The sequence below is a fragment of the Nomia melanderi genome, chromosome 2, assembly GCF_051020985.1.
Source record: "Nomia melanderi isolate GNS246 chromosome 2, iyNomMela1, whole genome shotgun sequence".
Classification (NCBI taxonomy): Eukaryota; Metazoa; Arthropoda; class Insecta; order Hymenoptera; family Halictidae; genus Nomia; species Nomia melanderi.
This window is the reverse complement of record NC_135000.1, coordinates 9422133-9443774: the sequence shown is the minus strand read 5'-3', so window position 1 is coordinate 9443774 and position 21642 is coordinate 9422133. Positions and strand designations below refer to the sequence as shown.

At 37.8% G+C, this 21642-nt stretch overlaps 2 protein-coding genes across 2 annotated transcripts in view; one reads left to right on the top strand and one right to left on the bottom strand.

Annotated features, from left to right (window-relative positions):
- mgl (low-density lipoprotein receptor-related protein megalin) overlaps positions 1-1957 on the top strand; it is a 52766-nt gene extending 50809 nt beyond the window's left edge. Inside the window, exon 19 of the mRNA XM_031973944.2 lies at positions 1-1957. Within this exon, the coding sequence (XP_031829804.1) occupies positions 1-276 (276 nt within the window). The 3' untranslated portion in view covers positions 277-1957.
- Positions 1770-20511, bottom strand: LOC116425791 (uncharacterized). The gene is made up of 4 exons (XM_031973945.2): positions 20279-20511; positions 17461-17538; positions 7020-7214; positions 1770-6244 (listed from the first exon to the last, which is right to left on the bottom strand). The coding sequence occupies exons 1-4, from the start codon at positions 20291-20293 to the stop codon at positions 3569-3571; spliced, it is 2964 nt and encodes a 987-aa protein (XP_031829805.1). The 5' UTR covers positions 20294-20511; the 3' UTR covers positions 1770-3568.
- Positions 20512-21642: the final 1131 nt, after the last annotated feature.

Here is a 21642-nt window from a genome sequence, read left to right as displayed (position 1 = left end):
GAACCTCTGGACGTCGAGTACAACCTCGGCGATGTAAGCAACAAGAACAGGGACTTCAGTAATCCTATGTACGACGCGGTGAACACGGATACAGGTGCTACCAACGGCACCGGCGCGAGCAGCATGTACGAGCTACCGGCTGAGATGAAGCCATCCAGCATCCAGCACAAAGAACCGCCGCAGTTACACCTTAAAAGGAGGGAACTCGATCCCACGCCTATCGACTCGGGGAAGGACACGCAGCAGCTGGTTGAGGAAGACAAGTCCGAATGTTAGATAGTTTAACTCTTTCATGCAGTGACGTGGTTAGAAGTTTTTAGGGAAAGGAATCGACACGTGGAATGCAACAGCAGGGAAACCATTGTCCGAGAAATTTGTTGCAATTGTTTTAGTTTGTATTTCAGACGTGATCTTGCGTTAATGAATTGGAATCTCGAGTGACGTCCGTTATACACTTTTTAAATTAGATACTCCTTCGAGATGTTTTAATTACTGATCTGTTATATGTTCGTACATTTTTGTTTTCTATTCCCCAGCGTTGTTAACGATCATTAATCAAGGCATACGATTAATAGGTTTGGAAGCGTGTGATACGAATGTCGTAGCTTGAAACGCATTAGGAATAGTTTTAGTGCGGGGGCAATAGAGCGACACCTTGAGATCAAATTATATTTTTATCATTTTACGTTTTCTTTCTTGTATAAATTTTATTCGACTCGACGAAAGAAAATTCTTATTATACATAAGACTGAATGTGTTTTATCGACTATAAACACTGCGAGAGTTGCGAGGGTTCGAAGGTAACTATATAAGTGCCGAGGAGGGAATCATTGTAAGAACCGTGCGATGAAATTGTAATGTGATTTAACGACGAGTTCCCTGTGTGTTGTCGAAGGGAACGGCCCGAGAAAGTTCGTCTGACTACGCCACTGCTTCTACGTAGGGATGCTCTCGTATTTCTTGCACTTCCTTCTTACGATTTCTATTCTCCATACTTGGACTCGTCAGAATCTCAAACGTCGACTCGCGAGTACATCGATTCGGTATAAAAAACGATGACACAAGACACAGAAGAACATCTCCAAATTTCTACGTAGATCCAAAACAATAGAATTTCATCTCTTAATCTTTGAACAAACTACTCGAGGATCGAAGTGCAACGAATGGCGAGCCGTGTCATCTTAGGTGCGATTTGTAAGTCTTGTAAATACGATTATCGCAGAATATTATTTTCATGTTGTCCATGTACCATAAAGAAAACAAAACATTCCATACTTTCGGGAGCAGAGCTCGAGGCACGAGAGAAGCGGGGGACGATTTGTTAAGTCGGTTGTGCAGTAAGTTTAAGATGCGTAGGGCCTCGGCGTGCGAGTCACCTCACAAAACCACGAGTTTGTTTTTTTTCTTCGCGGAGAGGGAATGTCCCTTTGCTGATGAAAAAGAAAGAAAGAAAAAGAAAGAATGAAAGAAAGATAGAAAAAGAAAGGAAGAAACATCTCTGTTCTCTTTCACCGTTTCTTCTCTCAATGTTTGCTCGGTCACGTGAGCGTCGTTGTTGTGTTGTACATTTTTTCTCTAGATTATGCGCGGGGAACGTCGGTGTACAGTTTTTCTTCCGTAGCAAACTGTGATCGTAAATTACGAATTGGGTCCGAGTAGTATATGCAAGGTGATCTTGTTTTAACGAACAAAGCGTACCCGTTAAATACGCCTCGAACGAGTGAGAGGAATTTAAAAGAAAAAAAAATGAAAGATTTTTTTTTTATATATATATATATATATGTATACAGACACACACACAGAAGTATATGTATATATATGTATATAGGTACAGTAGAATCTCGATTATGGTAGCTAGAGATTAAGGAGAAGTATTTCTAGGGAAGCGTAATTATAAGCTTTGGAATCTGGAGATTGTTGTTGTACGTTCCATAAAATTATATAGATTGTTAACGTACTCTTGATCGGTCATTTTTTTTTTCTTCACCAGCATCCATCAACTTCACACATTTCAATGTTCTCATCTTCAGTGAGCTCTATCGCTAGAACGTTTTTCTCACTTTTCTTTTGTTTCTTTTTTTTTAATTATTTTCTATGGATCATAGGAATGTGCTGCACTGTTTAACGGTAGTTTGAACTGGTTAATTTAGCGTTTGAAAGATACGATGATCAACGGTCGCGTCGTGGTTCGGTATCGTGTATAGAAAAAAATTGCACCGAGTGGATATTAATTAATCAAGTTTCTACTGTACAATTATTTTTCTTCTTAATATATAATGTAACATGAGCGTTGTACATAGATTTTGCAGATTAATGAAGAAAATGAGCGGCACTGACTCACGTTTACAGATTATACATAAAGTTATATAAATAAAGAAATCTATACATGTGTATGTATATATATGTATATGTATGTACATGTATATGTATATATATAAATTTTTTGAAAAATATATATATATATATATATGTGTATGTATAGTAAATACATGTATGTACATTTATGTATGTGCGTATGGGTAAATTATTGCGCATCAAGCATCCTTGGAAACGACTTTATCCTGGGCGGGACTCCAGAGTGTCCTAATTTTATCTCTAACTGTATCAGTATTTTCTGTATTTTTTTAACGAACCGACGTGATAGCGATTGTTAATATATTGTTCGAATATTAAACAGGTACCGTCCAAGAATAAAAAATGAAGTTTAACAACGTGCTTTCCTTCCACTCGCGCGCAGAGACAGAATTTGGGAAGAATTATTGAAGGACATAAAGATAGTAAGTTGAATGACTGTTTTCTCATATTACAAAAAGAAGTTTAATCAACATCTGCAGGTAATCTATACAAATCGAATCTTAATCTATCCGAGATACATAAGAATTCTTATAGATTAATTTATTCAACGATATTATTTTTTTTTTATTATGTTTACAATCTTAATTTACATTGAATGCAATGGCATCTAAAACCTCGTTAATTATACTGTACATAGAATTGTGAAATAGCTTTCGATTTCGTTACTCCGCTAACAATGTTATAAACAAATATCCTTTTCCATTCTTTTCTATCATTAACGCTATCAGTCTTCAATACCTGAACCAAAACTGTATAATTAATTCAGCACAACGGCGAGTACAAAGCCTGTTAAATAAGATTTATCCAACAAAACGAATATGCTTGCATATCTGTAATAAATATAATACTTTCATTCATAGATATAGTTTTTATGTCATATATATACAGCATCGTTGAAGACGTAATTCAACTTGTACCTGTAGTACAGAGAATACATCATTTCATGCTGTGTTGAAGTCAAACGGTCATTGGCCGCGTACCAAGAAAAGATGGGTGACGTGATCCTTTATGGATTATATTACGGTAATAAAATCCAAAGTCCCCTTTGGAGAAAGATGATGATTGATTATTCTCTGCTTTGTCATAAAAGGCGACAAAAAAAGGGTGGGGTTGTTATATTAACCCCTCCAAATCCTCTTCATCACTCCAAAATAAATTGTATATTCAGTAAATAAATAATCATTTGTCAAGTTCTCTCACTGCGTAGGTGAGCTTATTCGACTTTAGTCGCAGTTTGTTCGTCGTACTGGACGGAAGGCACCATAGGTGGTTTAAAACCATACTCCATTTTGGACTGCCTAAAGCTACCACTTCCTCCAACTCCATCCTGCCTGGTTCTCCTCATAGTTGCCTGGATATCCGGTGAGTTGTATTGTATTATGGATTTGGATTGCATTCCTATGGGTACTTTCCTTGGTACTGGACCAACGTATTCGTCCAGTAGCTTGTTGTTGTTATCCTTCTCTACCGTGACTCTACCATAGAACACCGAATTTCCACCCCCGTTTCCGCCGACAGGGTACGCGACAGAATGAGGATATTGTTGTTGTTGTACTCCTCCGTACGATCCAAACTTCTTTGTATGTACCACGGGTTGCCTAGACAAGGGGCGATTCAGAGCTGCGTATCCAACACCATAGATCTGCGTAGCATTATTATTGTTGTAGTAACTCTGATCGTCGCTGACGGATCCGTAAGAGGGGTTCGGTAACGTTTGGAAGCTTTGTTGTCTAACCACTTGCTGATAATTCCCATCGTTCTGAATATTGTAAACCGGAAGTGCCACGGATTTAACAAACTTTGTAGTTTCCAAGGGGTATCTAGGCGCATGCACCACCGGTTTCTCTACAATCTTTTCGACTGGAACTGGCACAGGTACAGGTTTCTCCACTACCTTCTCTACTGGAATTGGGACTGGTTGCGGCACCCGGAAATGAATTGGGAATGGTATGATCAACCTCTGAATCGCGTAGGGTACCTTCTTCTCTATTACTTTCTCCACGTGCACCGGATAAGGAATTCGAATTTGCTTCTCGACTATTCTGTCTATTGGCACGTGTACTGGGAAAGGTTGTGGAATGGTTATTTGTTTCTCTATAACTTTCTCCACGGGGTAAGGTACCTTCTTCTCTAAAATATCTATGGAATGAGGTACATGGACGGTTTTTTCAATGACCTTCTCCACGGTGTGCGGTTGGGGCGCAGTCATCACAAACCTCAGTTCCGTTTGAGGCACCTCCTGAGACCCCTGAGGGCTTTCCAAGTTCACCAGGCTTGACAGACTCCCTATTATTCTGGAGGGTTGTTGCGTGACAATCACTGATTGACTTTTCGCGACATTTAAAGGCTCCTTGGCTAACGCTTCAGAATTCCCTTGAATCCTGCTGTACTGAGCGTTGTTTATCTGCTCTCTAGCTCCAAAAGGTTTATTGTCTGGTCGAAGGATAGCTTGCTCCAGTTGCCCATTGGTAGCAGAGTAGACGACATCGTTCTCATTCACATTGTACTCGTAACGACCTCGTTCCTGACTGCTGGAAGGGCTTATCTCATCGATGATCTCATTGGTCTTGTAGACATTGGTTTGACCAGGTCTCCTATCTTTGAAGTGACCCTTCTGCAACTTTCTGTAGTCGTTCTGCTTCGCTAGAGGCTGCTCTATGTTCGGCACGTACTCCATAGGGTAATGTATCTCTTGCACAGGCGCCGTGTGGTATATCTCCACTGATTTCTGGATCTCCACCGAATGCCCAGGAGAGTTGGACGTCACTGTTTCAGAGATCTGCTCTTGTTCAGTTAGCTGATCGTTTTGGAGGTTAGAATTACTTGAATCCGTAGAGTCATTCTGAATACCAGCATCCGCAATGTACGCGGAAAACTGTGGAGATTGGGACTCGTCTTGAACGTACTCTTTAGTCGCCGTATTAGGCTCGTTGAGCGAATGCAGGTCTTGTCCCGCGTTCATCAACGCTACGCCAACCTGCAGAGGGTTCAAAATAGCTGGAGACATTGCTAGGTACCCGTTATCCGAACCTTTCGTCCTCGTTGCTTCTGGCGACGAAGTCGTTTTGGAAAATTCATTGCTCCCCAAGGGATCAGGGGTGGTAGACGAGTATTTCTTCTGACGTGGCAAGTCAGGCACCACAATTGGTCCAGAGAATTTACCTAGAGACACTGTAACCAACGGGCTACTGGTAGAGGAGAAAGTGTCCTTGCCTAAGGCAGCATTAGGCAGCTCCACATTGTTCTTCCTCGATTTCTGCTCCCTGCTAGCTGTTTCTTCGCTTGACCAGGGCAAGCTTATAGATATTACCTTACTATTCTTCTGGACTTCGCTGTCAATGCAAGCCTCCTCAGTATCCTTTTGCTTCAGACTTCTCTGTGACTCTCCAGATGCAGCTGATAAAAATGGCACTCGCTCTTCCAAGGGTACATCAAGAGTGTTCTCAGTAACATTCAATTTCTTCACCCCTAGAGGTCTGAAGTACTTCCTATTCTTCCTGTACTCCTCAGACGCGTTGTCTATAGGCTGTCTGAACTTGACTCGACTAAAGATATTCCTCTGTCTCTGAGAACGTACCTTTTCACCGAAGTCCCCAGCAAGCTCCACGTCTGTTTGCTCCTCTGGAACCGAGTAACTCAACTCGTTGGAGTTATTCTCGCGCACAGAAGGCAATCTCGTGGTCACGGTGGAGTCTTGAAGCACAATTTCCTGCGATGGAAGATATTCCACAGTGACTACGTTGTTGGAGACATTTTGACTGGTCCTGGTCGGTCTGAAAACGGCACTCGATCCGTTCGAGCTCTCCTGAGCTCTCTTGTCTTCCACGGAGACGAGGTAAGGCTGAACCACTTGCTGGTACCGTTGTCGGTCGTCGCTTTGGCTTTCATTCTGGAAAAAAGAATCGAAGCTGAGAAAAACCGTTAATCCTTTTCTCTGGGCACAGCGTGGCGTATCCTTTTACGCGCGGCCAAGTGAAAGCGTGCTCGAAGGGTCATCGACGACGGGAAATATGTGAAATTGACGGCGCACGTGCTGACGCAACAGGGCGTACATTGTTCCACGATAAATCTTCATTTCAAGGAAACTGTTTTATCGTCCGGTGATGAAACCTATTGAATGTTTCTCAATGCGATTACCAGGCGTCCGTTGCATCCGTGGAAAGTGAAACGGTTTCCAGTAATCCGGAAGGGAAAGCACGGAAATCGTTGTGTTGCTCGATTAAAAAGAAAATTGTCTGTTAACGCGCTCCGCGCCACGGGTACCATTTATGGTACATTTTATTCATGGTAATTTTTCTGAGGAAACATTTTTCGCAAGACACGTGTAAAAGAATGACATCGCGGAATGACAAAAACGTAATAACATGAAAATACCTTATCTGTCAGCGAAAGCTTGACAATACAAATTTTAATGATTTAATTTTAATGAACGAGGGTTGAAGTGTATAATAATTTCAAAACGTTAAAACTGTATAGAATTAAATGTCACTTTTCATCACAATGAAAACGAATGCTGCATTCAAAATATAATCAAAATTTCTGGTGGCGCGGAAAGTGTTGATCATGATACGCCTGAAGTTGATTCCGCCACCGTTTGCGCGGGTATCGAGCAATTGCGCGCCGTTACATTTCAAATTTTTTTTTTCGCTTTCTTTTGTACTAACCGTCCCGTGATTGCTTTCGTTCGTGGGAATGAACTTGAGTGGCTCCTTCGCTTCGCCAGGATCGTTAGGTTGAGAAGAATTACGCACTCCGTCGTTGCCGTTCACGTTGAGAACGTAGTGGCCTTCGATGATCTTCTTTGACTCTTCCTTCGCTCGGCTGCCTAAACTTTTCTCATATCTGTGCTCCGAGACTGCCTGTAACAAAAGACTGATGTCTTTAACCTCTTGCCATACGATTTAACCGGTCGAAATCCAAGCCATAATTACGCCAACTGATATTTTACTATATATAAATAGATTATATTATTATGTTATCTTCAATATTATTAGTAAAATTTTTAGCTTTATTAGCAAGTGCACTTCTTTGCCAATATAGTTTGAAGGTAGATCATATTATGTTATTTTCCATATTATTAGTAAGATTTTCTCAAATTCTGAATTTCAAAGACTCTCAGTAACTCAATTGAACTGTTCAATAGGTTCAGCATTAAAATCCCAGCATCCATGTGTATCCCAGCATTAAAATCCCAGCATATTGTGTATACAATACACAATGATATCAGCAGAATCCTATAAAATTCCAATGGCTAGAATCACCTAGTTCTCTCAAATTCTGAATTTCGAAGATTTTCAGTAACTCAATTGAACTGTTCAATAGGTTCAACATTAAAATCCCAGAAGAATCTCTTCCTTTGAACAACTATCATCCTTTCCAACTAACACGAAGACTGCCATCAAATTCAACCAGAGGATCCTATAATGGTATACAATATATAATGGTACCAGCAGAGTCCCATAAAATTCCAATGGCTAGAATCGCCTGGTTCTCTCAAATTCTGAATTTTGAAGAGCCTCAGTAACTCAATTGAACTGTTCAATAGGTTAAGCGTTAAAATCCCAGCGTCCAGAATCCCAGAAGAATCTCATCCTTTGAACAACTATCATCCTTTCCAACTAACATGAAGACTAAGGCTGCCATCAAACCAGAGGATCCCATAATGGTATACAGTATACAGTAGTACCAGCAGAGTCCCATAAAATTCCAATGGCTAGAATCGCCTGGTTCTCTATTAGCCTGCGTCCGGCAAATTTCGCTAAAGTGGAGTAGCCACGGCGGAGGCTGAAAATAACCGGTGAGCCAGGATGAGAGAAAGGTGGACTTTACGGTACCACCGGCGGTCTCCCTTTCTCCAGCGCGGCTCGAGCGAGAAGAAAGGAGAAACGGGAAAAGATGCGCGCCGCATTCTTACAGCTCCGCGCAAAAGAAAAACCAGTGAGAGTCGTGCGCGAGTTCAAAGTCGCGTTAAAAGCAAACAGTTTGGTCCTCGCTCGAGCAACTGAGCGGTCTCTAACGGCAGCTCCTCCTTCTTTGAGTCCTTTTAACCGGTCAACACATTCCATGCCACCGGAAATTTTTGCTGTATCTTGCTTGCAAAGTCCACTGATTTTTTCTATGATAGATTCAGTCGCATTCAAGCTTTTGCTGGTTTTTTAGATATTTTGATATTGCTTGTACAGTGCACTGGTTTTTTCTATGATAGATTCAGTTGCATTCAAGCCTTTGCTGGCTTTTTGGATACTTTGATATTGCTTGCAAAGTGTACTGATTTTTTCTATGATAGATCAACCCCTTGTCTTATGATTTCTTTGACAAATGCACTCTATAGAACTATTTTATTGCTTCTAATTCTTGATCATTCTGTCTTCTATGTCTTGTATATAGGATTGATAATAGAAAAATATTTCATTTGAATTCAAAGGGATTAGATGATATTATTTGTTCAATTCCCTTTGAAATCTTCATTACAAGTCTCGCATAATTTTGTAGGGCAGGGAGTTAAGTTGCATTTGAACTTCTGCTGGCTTTTTAGATGTTTTGATATCATTTCTTTAAGTTTTTACTCGCTTATAAAGTGCAGTGGTTTTTTCTATGATAGATTAAGGTACATTCAAGCTCTTGCTGGCTTTTTAGATGTTTTGATATTGTTTCTTTAAGTTTTTCTTGTTTCGCGACGCGTACCATTGTTAGACACACGTCTCGCAAAGAATGTTTCTTTACAAAAATTGCACGTGTACCATAAATGGTACACGGAACGTGTTAAAGGATATCCCCTCGCTCTCCGTTCCTCGTTCCGGCGTGCAGCAACGTGTTCTATCGCCGGATTCAGTGACCTAGATGATACAGACACCTAATTACAGATAATCGTACAAAACCGACCCGACGGTTCATTTAAATTTCAAATATTCCTGTAAATCTCGTTACTCTACGTTCTCATCCGAGTATCTTATTCGCGTAGTTTTCTTTGGGCAGCTCCTCGACGGTTCGTGTGAGCCAAAGGCACCAGTAATCCAATGTCTTGCTTGTCAAATGATTTTCAAAATGTCCCTTTATATAGAAACTTCAATAATCATTGTAGAACCTGTTTTACTTAATTGTTACAAGTACAGTATAGCAGTATAACTCTGAAGTAACTTATTATTGCTGCAAGTTTTTCTTAGGCAATAGAATTGTTGTTATTTCATAGTATCACATCTGGCAATAAGTTAATTTATTTCTAATATGAAAGATCAAGAACCAATGAAGCGTTTCAACTTTTCTTAACCGGTCAGCCATTAGTTTTGCTCCCTTCAATACTAAAATACATAAAATTCACCAGAAACTTCAATATAACTTAATATATTATTTAAAAACTGATACACTTTACAAGCAAAATATAACTGAAACATACAATAGCATGGAACCTGTTGAACAAAATTACTGTACTCTGCATTGTCCATAAGAATCCTAAAAAGAATTCGAGTCTGATTGATCAGCTTTCATCTGTTCTCATCTGATTTGCAATACTAATTTCCTATTTCAATATTTTAGACGTGATCAAACGAAATCTGTAACAAAATCTCTTGCTGTTCCGGGGTTCTCCCCGCGAAGAACACGGAGCACGCCTCGGATTCCGTTCCCGCCGTTTTCGTCGCAGAATTCAGCCACAGAAATGATTGGAAACCTGATCTCCGCGGCCGGTGAAACTTGCCAATGAATTCTGGGAGCTGTAGCCGTGTTTCTCTCCCGAAAAGGCCCGCCTACCGAAACGAGTCTTAAATATCCTCGCTCGTTCTCCGTTTTTCTTTCCTTTTTCCTCGCATTTTTCAGATATCCGGATATATACACGCTGATCGATGTCCGCCGGATCGGAAGGAAAATTAGAAGGGGCCATCCGCGTTCGCTGAGAACGCGCGCTAGCCGATCCTTTCGCTCGGAGGAGCATTTTCAAGGACTTTCACTGTTTCGCGACGCCCCGGAAAAGCCTTCGAGGAAGAGGACACCGAATTCGTTCGGGTTTCGAATCGGATTGCACGTTGGCCGTTTTTAATAGTAAAAATACCACTGGTAGTTTTGCGACTGTAATTAAATAATTGGTTAGAAAGTAGAGATAAATTAGACCTCTTCGGGATTGAATTCTGGTTTTCGTTTGATTATAGTCTGTTTTGTAATTGAATCTGTTTGAGTTTCGAATTGAATTGCTTGGTGGCCGTTTTTAATAGTAAAAATACTACAGGTACTTTTCCTAGCGTAACTAGTCAAATAACTAGCTACAAAATAGTATTTGAAATTAAATAGTTTCACTATAATTAATGTTACCATTATATTGTTACCATTTTTATAAGGATTACGAATGAATCGTGTTAAATGCTCAGTAGTTCTAGTATTAATCAGTTTATCACTTCTTGTCTTCCCCTTTGAGTCGAATTGATAGAAAATTCACTGAGCAAAAGAAACCGCAGAATTTTAAAAGTTATTTGACTTATTTCCGATACGGTGAACTCTGCACTCCGAGTTCCTTTCACCTTTTCTTTTCAATAATTTCGTATTATTCTAAGCGCTTTACTTGAAACGTATTTTGAAAGACAGTTATCAAAAGTAATAAGTTGGGCAAAGATCTCGACAGAGAAGCAGACTTCGAATAAATCTAACGTCGAGTCGCATTCGACACAGGATTGCAAAGAGTTAATCAACTATTCGACGACCTGGACGATACGTCGAGTGTCTTTGATCGAAAGCAGCCGACGCGACGCACGAATTACAGTAAAAACTCCGGCGGCTCGTTTGAGACGGAGAAAGGGAATCGACGCGGAAGCGACATTTGACACGCAGAACCGCGGACGGTTCGATTAACTTCTGCTCGCAGAACGATGAGCGCACAGAAAGAGAAAGGAAAAGAGCGAGATCCATTTTTTGCGCAACTCTTTTCTTTTCTTTTTTTTTTAGAGTAGGTGGGTCAACGCAGGGAGCAGCTTTCATCCGAAAGTGCGCGGAGAAAGTGTTCCCGGTATTTAGTAGAGGAAATTTTCGGGCTGCAAGAAACTCGACCGATCGCTGCGCGAAAAATCCTTCGGCAACGCTTTCGATCCGTGATCGTTCGCGTTGATACTCGCCTGTGCGATTGTACCGCGCCTAAAACGTACTCGAGGTACCATTTTAGAGTATCCCGTTTGGTAGTTTGTGTTACCATTTACTACTGTATTTATTTTATAACCAGTTATTCAGCTGATTAGAGAGGAAACAGTGGAAATACTTAATATTTATAAATATACTAATAGTAATAGTTAATAAGAAATAGTTATAAATACATAAACTGCCAATACGTTTAGTTAGAGAAATTTTCACTGAAGTCAACGAAGGTTACAAGAAATATTAATTTAATATTTCATTGATATTGAACAGTGTTTAATTTGGAAAAGAAAACAGAAACAATTCAAATAAGCGAATTCTGTTATTCTGTTTGAGAGGAGAGTATACTTAGAATTGTATCCCGTTTGGTAGTTTGTGCTGCTATTTACTACCCCGTGTACCGGCGAGTCCGAGTTAATTCCCGATTAATCGTTAGATAATTCGGGATCGAGCCTGCGGAGCCTGAACGAACGGTAATCTGCTGCATTAAGAGATCCTTAGCTGTGAACCGTTGATTTTTAGATGGTCATTAAGTAACCGCCGCCGGAGAAGCTGCTAAACACCGTGGCCGAGAAAATAGAGCACACAAAGAGGAAAGCTGAACGTATGGAAACGGAAGAATGTTACCGGTAATTTTCCTATAATCAGCGGTTAAAGAGGATTCTGCGTTTTCCGCTGACTGTAACCGATACGCCTGTTAATTAAGAGTTTCAGTTACCAGCTGGCAACTGGTTAACGGTCCGGCGGTGTTTCGTTTTTTGTGTTTCGCCCCGGCGTGGACCGAGCGTTCCGGAGAACCCTAATTACAGATTGCGTTCCCCATGATGCGAAGCTGCCGCGAGTGACCTACAGAAATTGCGTTCAAGGAGAAAGCAGAAGTGCAGGACGCGTTCCCTAATATCAATAGTTCAAAGGGGAATGTGTTACGCAATGCTGATTATGAGATACAAAAATGGCACTTGAGTGGTTTGGTTGAATGTTTTTTACACTGGAAACTACTAGGTGGGTTATAGAATGATTGATTCTTAATGTCTTTTGCAATTACTGTAGTTATAGACAGTTTGAGGAATGATTGAAAGTTTAGTGGTTAAAATGAGATAACCAATTGAAAGCTTTAATGCTTTTACAAATTGTTCTCAATGTTTCATTATTGTAGCTTCAGGGGTGAAGACATACTGATGCTTTATTTATATTTCATTTATACAGATAGTCTTCCAAAGCCACTTTTGAATATAATTGAAATCTTATGAAGTCCACTCTTTTAACATTTATGAAGACATTTTAGAAAAATGATTTAAGTACTTAGTAGTTCTAGACGCAAAGATTTCTAATATGGTTTGACAAACATAAATGTCATTGAGTTATGTTAAGTTTAAATGAAACATTATTGATTTTATTAGCAATTTGTATGGTTTTATTAATGATAAATAATTCTAGCAAATGCACCTACAAAATTAAACCATAAGGCAATTAACACTGGAACTACCAAGCAGTTAAAGTGACTTTTCATTTCTCCATGAAAACTATAAACATGGACTTATTAAAATGTCACTTCAGATATTACTGAATCAACTTCATTAATCATTGTTCAAAGAACAATCTGTACCTCTGCAGCAATTGCAAAAGACATTGAAAATTGGAGATCTTGACCCATCCGATACTTACAGTGTTAACCCTTTGAACTCTAGCTCCAATGTTGCACCAAGAATAATATTAGATATTTCAATGAATCTTAAAGAAACTACCCTTCAATTATTAGGTTCTTCACACATCCAAATTTTGCACTAACAAGGAAAATAAAAGATCTAAGAAATGTTACAGCATTTGTCATTTTCACTAGGGATACTAGAAAAATTAGTTGCAGTTGCTAATGACAAAACCATCTGGAGTGCAAAGGGTTAACACTAGAACTACCAAATGAGTCAAAATGACTCATTCCTACTTATTCTTCCATAATAATTGAAAGCATATAAATGTTCCAAGAAATGATTAAAATAGTTGATTTATTAATATCTAAATCAAAGTACAACTGACATCTTAACACTAAAACTACCGAGTAATTCAGTTGACTTTTGAAAATTTCGCTAGAGAAACTCCAAGAGTGCATCTGTTCAGACTTTAATCGATTTACAATTGAATTTGCATAGTGCTGAAAGAATGTCTTCAACAATTTCTCAGAGAAACATTTGTTACCTTTCTAATAATTACAAAAAGAAAACATCAGGCATGAGATTCAAGGGATCAGGCATTTTTGATTCAAAAAGCAGTATATTAAGGACGAAACAGAGAACAAAACAATGACACTAGTTTTTCTATATTCATTGAAAATTATATAAATAACAAAGGTATAAAAGATCATAAAGAAAGTAAAACTTTTTGAAAGTAAAAGTTTTCTCTTACAAAACGTATTTGCACATACAAAAAGTCATCTTTTCATCGTAATTTTATATAGACCATTTATTACAAAGTATATACTTTGCATTTCCAATATATTTTCTAACAAGATAAATAATATTACATAATAAAAATAAAAAATAATTCGAAGGTACATGGTAAGCGCCGGACGGATTATCTCTTCCGAAATACGTAATTGTTATAGGTAATATAACATTGCTGAAACAAAACTATTTTTTTTAATTCTCTCGTAATGAAATTAGACCATTTATAACGTATTATAAATTTATTTTGAGATAGAGTTCTCCTGCAATGCGAATAGTAAAGCGCTACAAGGCGCGGGCCGATATATCGGCTCTGGCACTTCTCGCCAGTGCATCAAGAGCCGATATATCGGCCTCCGGCACTAAAAGGGTTAACGTGTTAAAGAAGCAAATAGATTAGGTTCGCTGGTCCAAGTTTCCTTTGGCAAGCAGCTTCGAGTGGTAGAGAAAAATCACAGGCCAGCCACGAAGAATCGAATCCTCGCGAAAACAGCGCTGCCAGTCACGACAGTTCCTTGTGTGCGCGTCGAATGGTAACGGCGGCCGGCCTTCAGGCCAACCTTCATCCGCAAGTTTTAGGTGAAAGTCGTCCTTAACCTTCGCATGCAGCCTAGATCATTTCACCTGCAGTCTCATTCTCTTCCGACAGGTCTAACAAAGTGCGCGCACCTCGCACTTTCCTCTTGTGCTTCTACTCGGAACCGTTTTGCCTCGCGTCGGCTCGTCATTACCGGACAGGTACCGTTCGACGGCGATCGATTGCTAGACGCTTACGCGCGCCGAAGAAATTTTATCCTTGCCAGGTAAAAGGCGGAGTAGAAAATCGCCCTGTTGGGTTTGTATCAGAGGTGGAGTAAGATTGGTTGTTGCAGGTTTCTGGTGCCATTTAGTTCCGTTTGGACATGTTACAGTCTAATTTACCTTTAGTTAGGCGCTTAAATTAGGTATTTTAATGGAATCTTAATCGTTTGATCTGGAGAATGTTTTGGATTAGTTTTATTAGTATTGATAGTATTGTTTGGAATTTATAGAAGGGAACTTGTATAAATTATTGTTTTGTTATGTTTATTCTATTTTTGGCCTATTTATTCTATTTTTGTTCTATTTGTGCTACTTTTATTCTATTTATTACTGTTTTAGTTTATTTCTTAAACTTTAGTTTTAGTTTAGTTTATTGAATTTTTCAGTTTACCATTTTGCTGCTTTCAATTTTTATCGAGAATTTATCTAATTCTAATAATTCATCTAAAACTTTAGAGTTCTATTTATTGAAATCTACCAACTTTAATCTATCTCTTACAACGCATTTTTGTTAGCTATTCTATCTCATAAATCTTCCACAAGATGTGTAATTTGTCATCAAAAATTCATCAAAATCTACCAACTTTAATCTATCCCTCCCATTGCTTCATCATTATATCTTCTATTCCACGAATCTCCCACAAAATGTCGTGGCATTCATCATCAGAAATTCATCAGAATCCACCAATATTAATCTATCTCTCTCAACGAGTCGAAAACCGATCGTCCGAGGCGTGTCCCAGGACGATAATCTATTCGAAGGAAATGTAACAGAGAATCTTGTTAGAAACTGCATAGCAGATGGGATCTCGGCGGGTGTTGGTCGCGCTTGTATACGCGAAGTGGCACTTGAGCGACGCCCGCAAGTAGATCCAGGTTAAAGATTTCTATGCCCGAAGGTTAAGGATGTCTCTCGGCTCGGTCTATCGGTCCGGGGGGGTTATGCGTGAAAGGTTCTCCCGTTTTACGTAAGGCGAACGAAACTTGTTCTGCATTACTTATTTCGTTCGTCCTCTGTCGAAAGTAACTTCCGTTCTCCGTGCTGCCAAACACGCCTGCCGTTCCGGCCTCGCGTGAGAGTCAGCGAATACAATGATGCCTTCCTTCCTCTGCAGATTTTTATTGGACAGAGTATGAAGATCGGCTGGAACCTCTTCAAGATCGAATTCTTTTTGAGAGCAAACAAATTACTCTTGATAAATAGGAATATATAATTTCTTTAGATAATAATTAGACATTTTGAGAGCAAACAAATGATTCTGGTTTTTGTTTGATTGCAGTCTATTTTGTTACAACTGATACGATTTGAATGGTAAGAAGATGGATGAAGGCGTTTATGGAAAATATATGAAAAAAATATTTTTAAGAGATACATGGCCATAGGACCACGTTAAAGGAACAATATTGAAGTATATCAAAGTTTCCAAAAATTTGAATATAAGTGTTATATTATATATTATATTATACTATAAGTTAACACTTATATTTAAATTTTTGGTAACTTTGATATACTTCGATATTGTAATCTCTAACTTATAATATTATAAATAATTATATTATGAAAAAATCAATACAATTCATAAGCAAAACACAACAGAATTTCCATGGCACGGACCGTGTTAATGACGGTACCCTTGAACAGATTAAGTCAGTTTTCGTGGGTGAGGGTAGGCTTTGGACAAAGCCTCAGGTATACGTTACCAAAATGGGAGAAATACAGTTTATTTAGTATGTTCAGTGTCATGAGAGTCACCGGTGACTCCCCATCGAATTGCTATAAACGTGTAGAGATAGTAATTGAATATTTTGTGTATTTTGCTCGATGGAATCGCGTGGGTTAAGTCTGAACGATGGTTATCGAGGAACCGTAAGCACAATTTTTCTATTCAACCGTGAAAGCTGGCTTCCAGTTCGCGTATCTTGCGTTTTATCTATCAGTGTCAACGAGCCTGTACAGATGCTCATAAATAAGTTTCATTTCCTCCTGCCGCATCACGCTTGCAGGATCATTTCCTTATCGTCGGTCATCTTCGAGTGATGACTTTAAGAAGATGACCGGTATTGCTTGTCTTCGAATGTTTCGTGGGAGAGTTTCATTTTTCGCGTTCAAGTGATTCGTGCGAGAGTTTTATTGTTCTTTTTTATTTATTATTCCATTTATTTACTTTATTATTGTTATTTTTTTCGTGTAATAATTACGAGAAGTGACCGGCTTTAAAATTGGATTGAGAATTTCTCTTCTGCTTTGAAATTTGAAATTTTCTGTTAGAGTGGAGACAGTGGAAATACTTAATATTTACAAATATATTAATAGTAATAGTTATATAATAAATATATTATAAATTAATAGTTATACTTACAACTATTTCCTATTAATATAACTATTAACTTACAATATATTTATTTTGTAACCAGTTATTCAGCTGATTACAGAGCAAACAGTGGAAATACTTAATATTTATAAATATAGTAATAGTAATAGTTAATAGGAAATAGTTATAAATACATAAAGTGCCAATACGTTTAGCGTCAGAGGAATTTTCACTCGAGTCAACGAAAGTTACAAGAACGATGGAAAAACCGAAGTGATGGTAACCACGCGCGAATGATGCACAATGAAATTAATATTCTCAGTTACTCGAACGTGATTTTAATAGGCGATCGGACCGGCAGCTGGGAAAATGAAACCCCTGGGAAAAATGCGCGAATCCACGGGTCCCATTAAACAGCCGGCAGAAGAGTTTTCTACATTTACCTTTTCGTTGCTCCAGTTTCCACGGGAATCGGATTCCGATGTCGCTGTCACGGTTACTATCCAGACAACTGTGGCCACCTGCATCGAACAAAAAAGTGTTCATATTAAAAAGTGGCTGGAATATTCTTCAAATATTTCAAAAGAATCTAGAACCAATATCTCTCTGCTACCAGAGAATCCATTCCTGGTTTCTCTTTTACAATTATTAACCCTTTGCACTCGAAAGTTATTCACTAGAAATGTGCAACACTTTCATTAATGAGAACTTAATTAATGAGAAAACGTGTATGAATTAAGAAGGAAAGTTATTTTATTTCAATATTATAATATTACAATATTTCATATTTCAATATTATAATATTACAATATTTCATATTTCAATATTATAATATTATATGTAAGACTTTATAACTTTGCTGTATCAAGTCAAGTGATTGAGAGTCACCTCTCGAGTGCAAAGGGTTAAACAGGTGACAATTCTGAGAAACCATTAACCCTTAGCGCTCCATGTTGTTTTCTAATCTATCAGCAATTAATTTTTATAGTATTCCTAGCGAGAATTAGAAATGCTATAACATTTCTCGATCTTTTATTCGGATGTGCGGAAAATCGAATGATTTTAGGGTAGTTTCTTTAAGATTCATTAAAATATTTAACCCTTTGCACTCGAGAGGTGACTCTCAGTCACTTGATTTGCTACAGAAAAAATATAAAGTCTCATATACAATGTTAAGCTTTGTATAATGCATCAATTAATTCATGTATGTTTTCTCATTAATCAGTTTCAAAGAACATCGTCTGTATCTCATCGGAGAATATTGAATATTTCTAGTGAAAAACTTTCGAGTGCAAAGGGTTAATTAATTAATTATAACTGGTGCAATATTGGAGCCTACAGAGTTCAAAGGGTTAAAAATTCGATTGATTTATCAGTACTCAAACCGAATGATAAATCAATCGCAGTGCCAATGGATACACTCTCGAGCTTATAGAGAAATTACCGAGCCTTCCGTTCTCTTCGTTCCGATCCCGGTAAACGTGATGCTACATTAGGAAAGTAATACACGCCGCTCATCAGCATTTCATGCCGAAACATTAACATTAATGAACCGTCCCGACACAACCGACTGTTGTTCATCGCGGAGGCGATTATTATGATCGCCTGAACGCGCTTCCTCGGATTCAAGAAGCCGTCCAGAGTTAATGGTAGTATCAGCTGGTACATTCTAAGGTGTACCGAGACAAAGAAACAAAAAAAAGAGATAAAGATTTAATATTTATTTAATATTAATAAAGGTTTGATAAAGATTTTAATATTTCTTTAAATGCTGTGGTAAATAGCAAAGTTGCATAGCTAAGTGTCTTTATTAAAAAAACGAGATTTCTCGTTACCGGTACGCAATGAGTTAACTAATTAAAGAGCTAGATGTGTTTTTTAAAGCCGTTCTAACAAAGTCACAGTGTAGAATATATACTGTTTCATTATTTCATGAGACAATTAATAGACGTACACGCGGACGAAGCTGTAAACAGAAATTACGCTGCTTGTAATTATGGCGTTAAATACGTGTATAAAACGGATATAAACGCTGTAAATAAAACAGCTGGCGTAATGAAACTTGCTCTTGTCAGGTAAACTCGTTAAGTTTTTCGGTCATGGTGTTCTCATATAGGGACATAGCAAATAAATGAATTTTTAGTATTAACCGCTTGGCCTGCGATATCGTGTCAGACTCGTGGCGAAGATTTCGAATGGAATGTATTATTAAATGTTATTAATTTTTAATGTTATATTATTAGAATCGTAGATTCTGTTTGACAACGGTTAACACTATGATTAACACTGGAACTACCGAGCATTAACACGAGTCATTCGTAATCCCTCTAAAAATGGTAACCATAGATTATTTCTGGTTTTTTCGGGCGTTATAGTGAAACTATTTTCAAAATCATTCTTAATTGTATGTTTTCTCATTAGTTCGTTTTAAATAGTGTCTATGCACTATGTTCCGAATGCAAAGGGTTAATAAATTATCAAAAACATTGTTTTTAATCAATGTTTTCGATAAAGTTTTTCATTAGATAGAACTTCTAATTTAAAGTAAACGGAATATGTAACTAAGTATTGTTTTCCCAGAATTGTCCACGATTGTCTTAAGGAAGAAGGAAATAAAAAGATATAATTAACATAAGTTTTCTCATTAATTCATTTCAAATAGTGTCATCTAAATTCCCAGTCCAAAAAGTTATTAAATTATCAAAAAAACTGTTTCCAATCAATGTTTTCGATAAGGTTTGTCATTAGTTAATTTTTTCAGAATTGTCCACGATTGTGTCAAGGAAGAAGGAGAAGCGACGAGGACGAAGGAAACAAAATGGTGCAATTAACACTAGAACTACCAACGATTTAATACGATTAATATATAATCTCTATAAAAATTGCAACATCTCTATAAATTGTAACAATAGTATTCAAACGAAGCTATTTATTTTCAAGATCATTTCGAATATTCAATGCTTTCAAGATATCAATAATTGCGAGATAACACAATTGAAACATTTCGACTGGTACCGAGCATTTAATACGATTAATATGCAATTCCTATAAAAATTGTAACAATAGATAATTTTCAGTTTCTTCAGACATTCATAGTATTCAAACGAAACTATTTATCTTCAAATTCATTTCGAATATTCAACGCTTCGAAAATATCAATAATTACTAAGATAAAAAATCGAAACCAGTGATTTCGACTGGTAATTCTAGTGTTAACGCAGCCAGAGATACGAAACGAATCCGCGTCGAATAAAAACTCACCAGTAGAAGTTTCATGATTAACGAGTCGGTGAACAGCAGTTCCTGCCCTCCCTAGTCCAGGATGTTCTCCTCTGGTCTGTTGTGCGGTTGCCAATCCTCTGGAACGTCGATGCACGCACTCCGGAAAGAAACAGTGTACTACTTCGTCCCGACGCGATACACTTGACTTAACTGGTAGCTCCAGTTATCCCCACGCATCAAAGGAGTCCGAAGAGAGCTACGATCGCCTTTAAAAGATCCCTCGGACAGCATCCGATTCACGATCCTCGCCGTGAGACGTGGATCTCGGGCTCGAAGAAAGCGCGGCTCGCGGTACCGTGCAAACAAATTGCGAGGAAACCTCGTCCCATGGATGAACGGTCCTTTTCGTGGACGTTTTTTGGTAGAATAGCTGGTGAGAGGCGTGTCTCTGTTGGTGGGAGGGAGATGCTGCTTTGAGATGGTTTTGAGATGTTTGAGGAATGTTTGTAGGTTTAATGCGAATGAAATGTTAGATGCAAATGTATGTATGGAGAATGAATGGGATTAGTAGCAGAAAAGTTGCTTTAAGATGGTTTTAAATATTTGAAGAATATTTACAGATTTTAATGTGAATGAAATATGAGATGTAAATGTATGTATGTAGAATGAATAGGCTTAGTAGCAGAAAAGTTGGTTTGAGATGTTTCTGAATATGTGAAGAATATTTACATGTTTTAATATGAATGATATATTAGATTTAAATGGTGTGTATATGGAGAATGAATGGGCTTGGTAGCAGAAAAGTTTGTTTGAGATGTTTTTAAATATTTGAAGAATATTTACAGGTTTTAATGTGAATGAAATGTTAGATTTAAGTGGTGTATGTATGTAGAATGAATGGGCTTAGTAGCAGAAAAGTTACTTTGAGATGTTTTTGAGGTATTTGGAAAATGTTCGAGATACAGGTTTAATGTGAATAAAATATTAGATGTGAATGTTGTACATATGTACAAGAAATGCAAAGTGAATGTTGAGGAAATATGAAGTAAATATTACAAAGTGGATGTTTGAGAAATATTTAATATTTAAATAGTGTTAACACACTGAAACACCATATATATGGTGTTAAAAAGATATATCTTTCTAAATATGAAACAAATATTTGATAAACATTTGAAAAAGAAATATTTCTTTCAAAATCTAGAATAAGTATTTGATGTACATTTAAATATTATAAAGAGATTGGTTGCCTCTTTAATATAAAATTTAATATAAAATAAGATTTAATATGTATTCAATATTTTGCGCTACTGGGGTATACACATATTTATAGAAGCCTCATTAACGCGTAATCGACACAGTGGTGATTAACTCTGATCCTTAGCCTACAAAAAATATATACA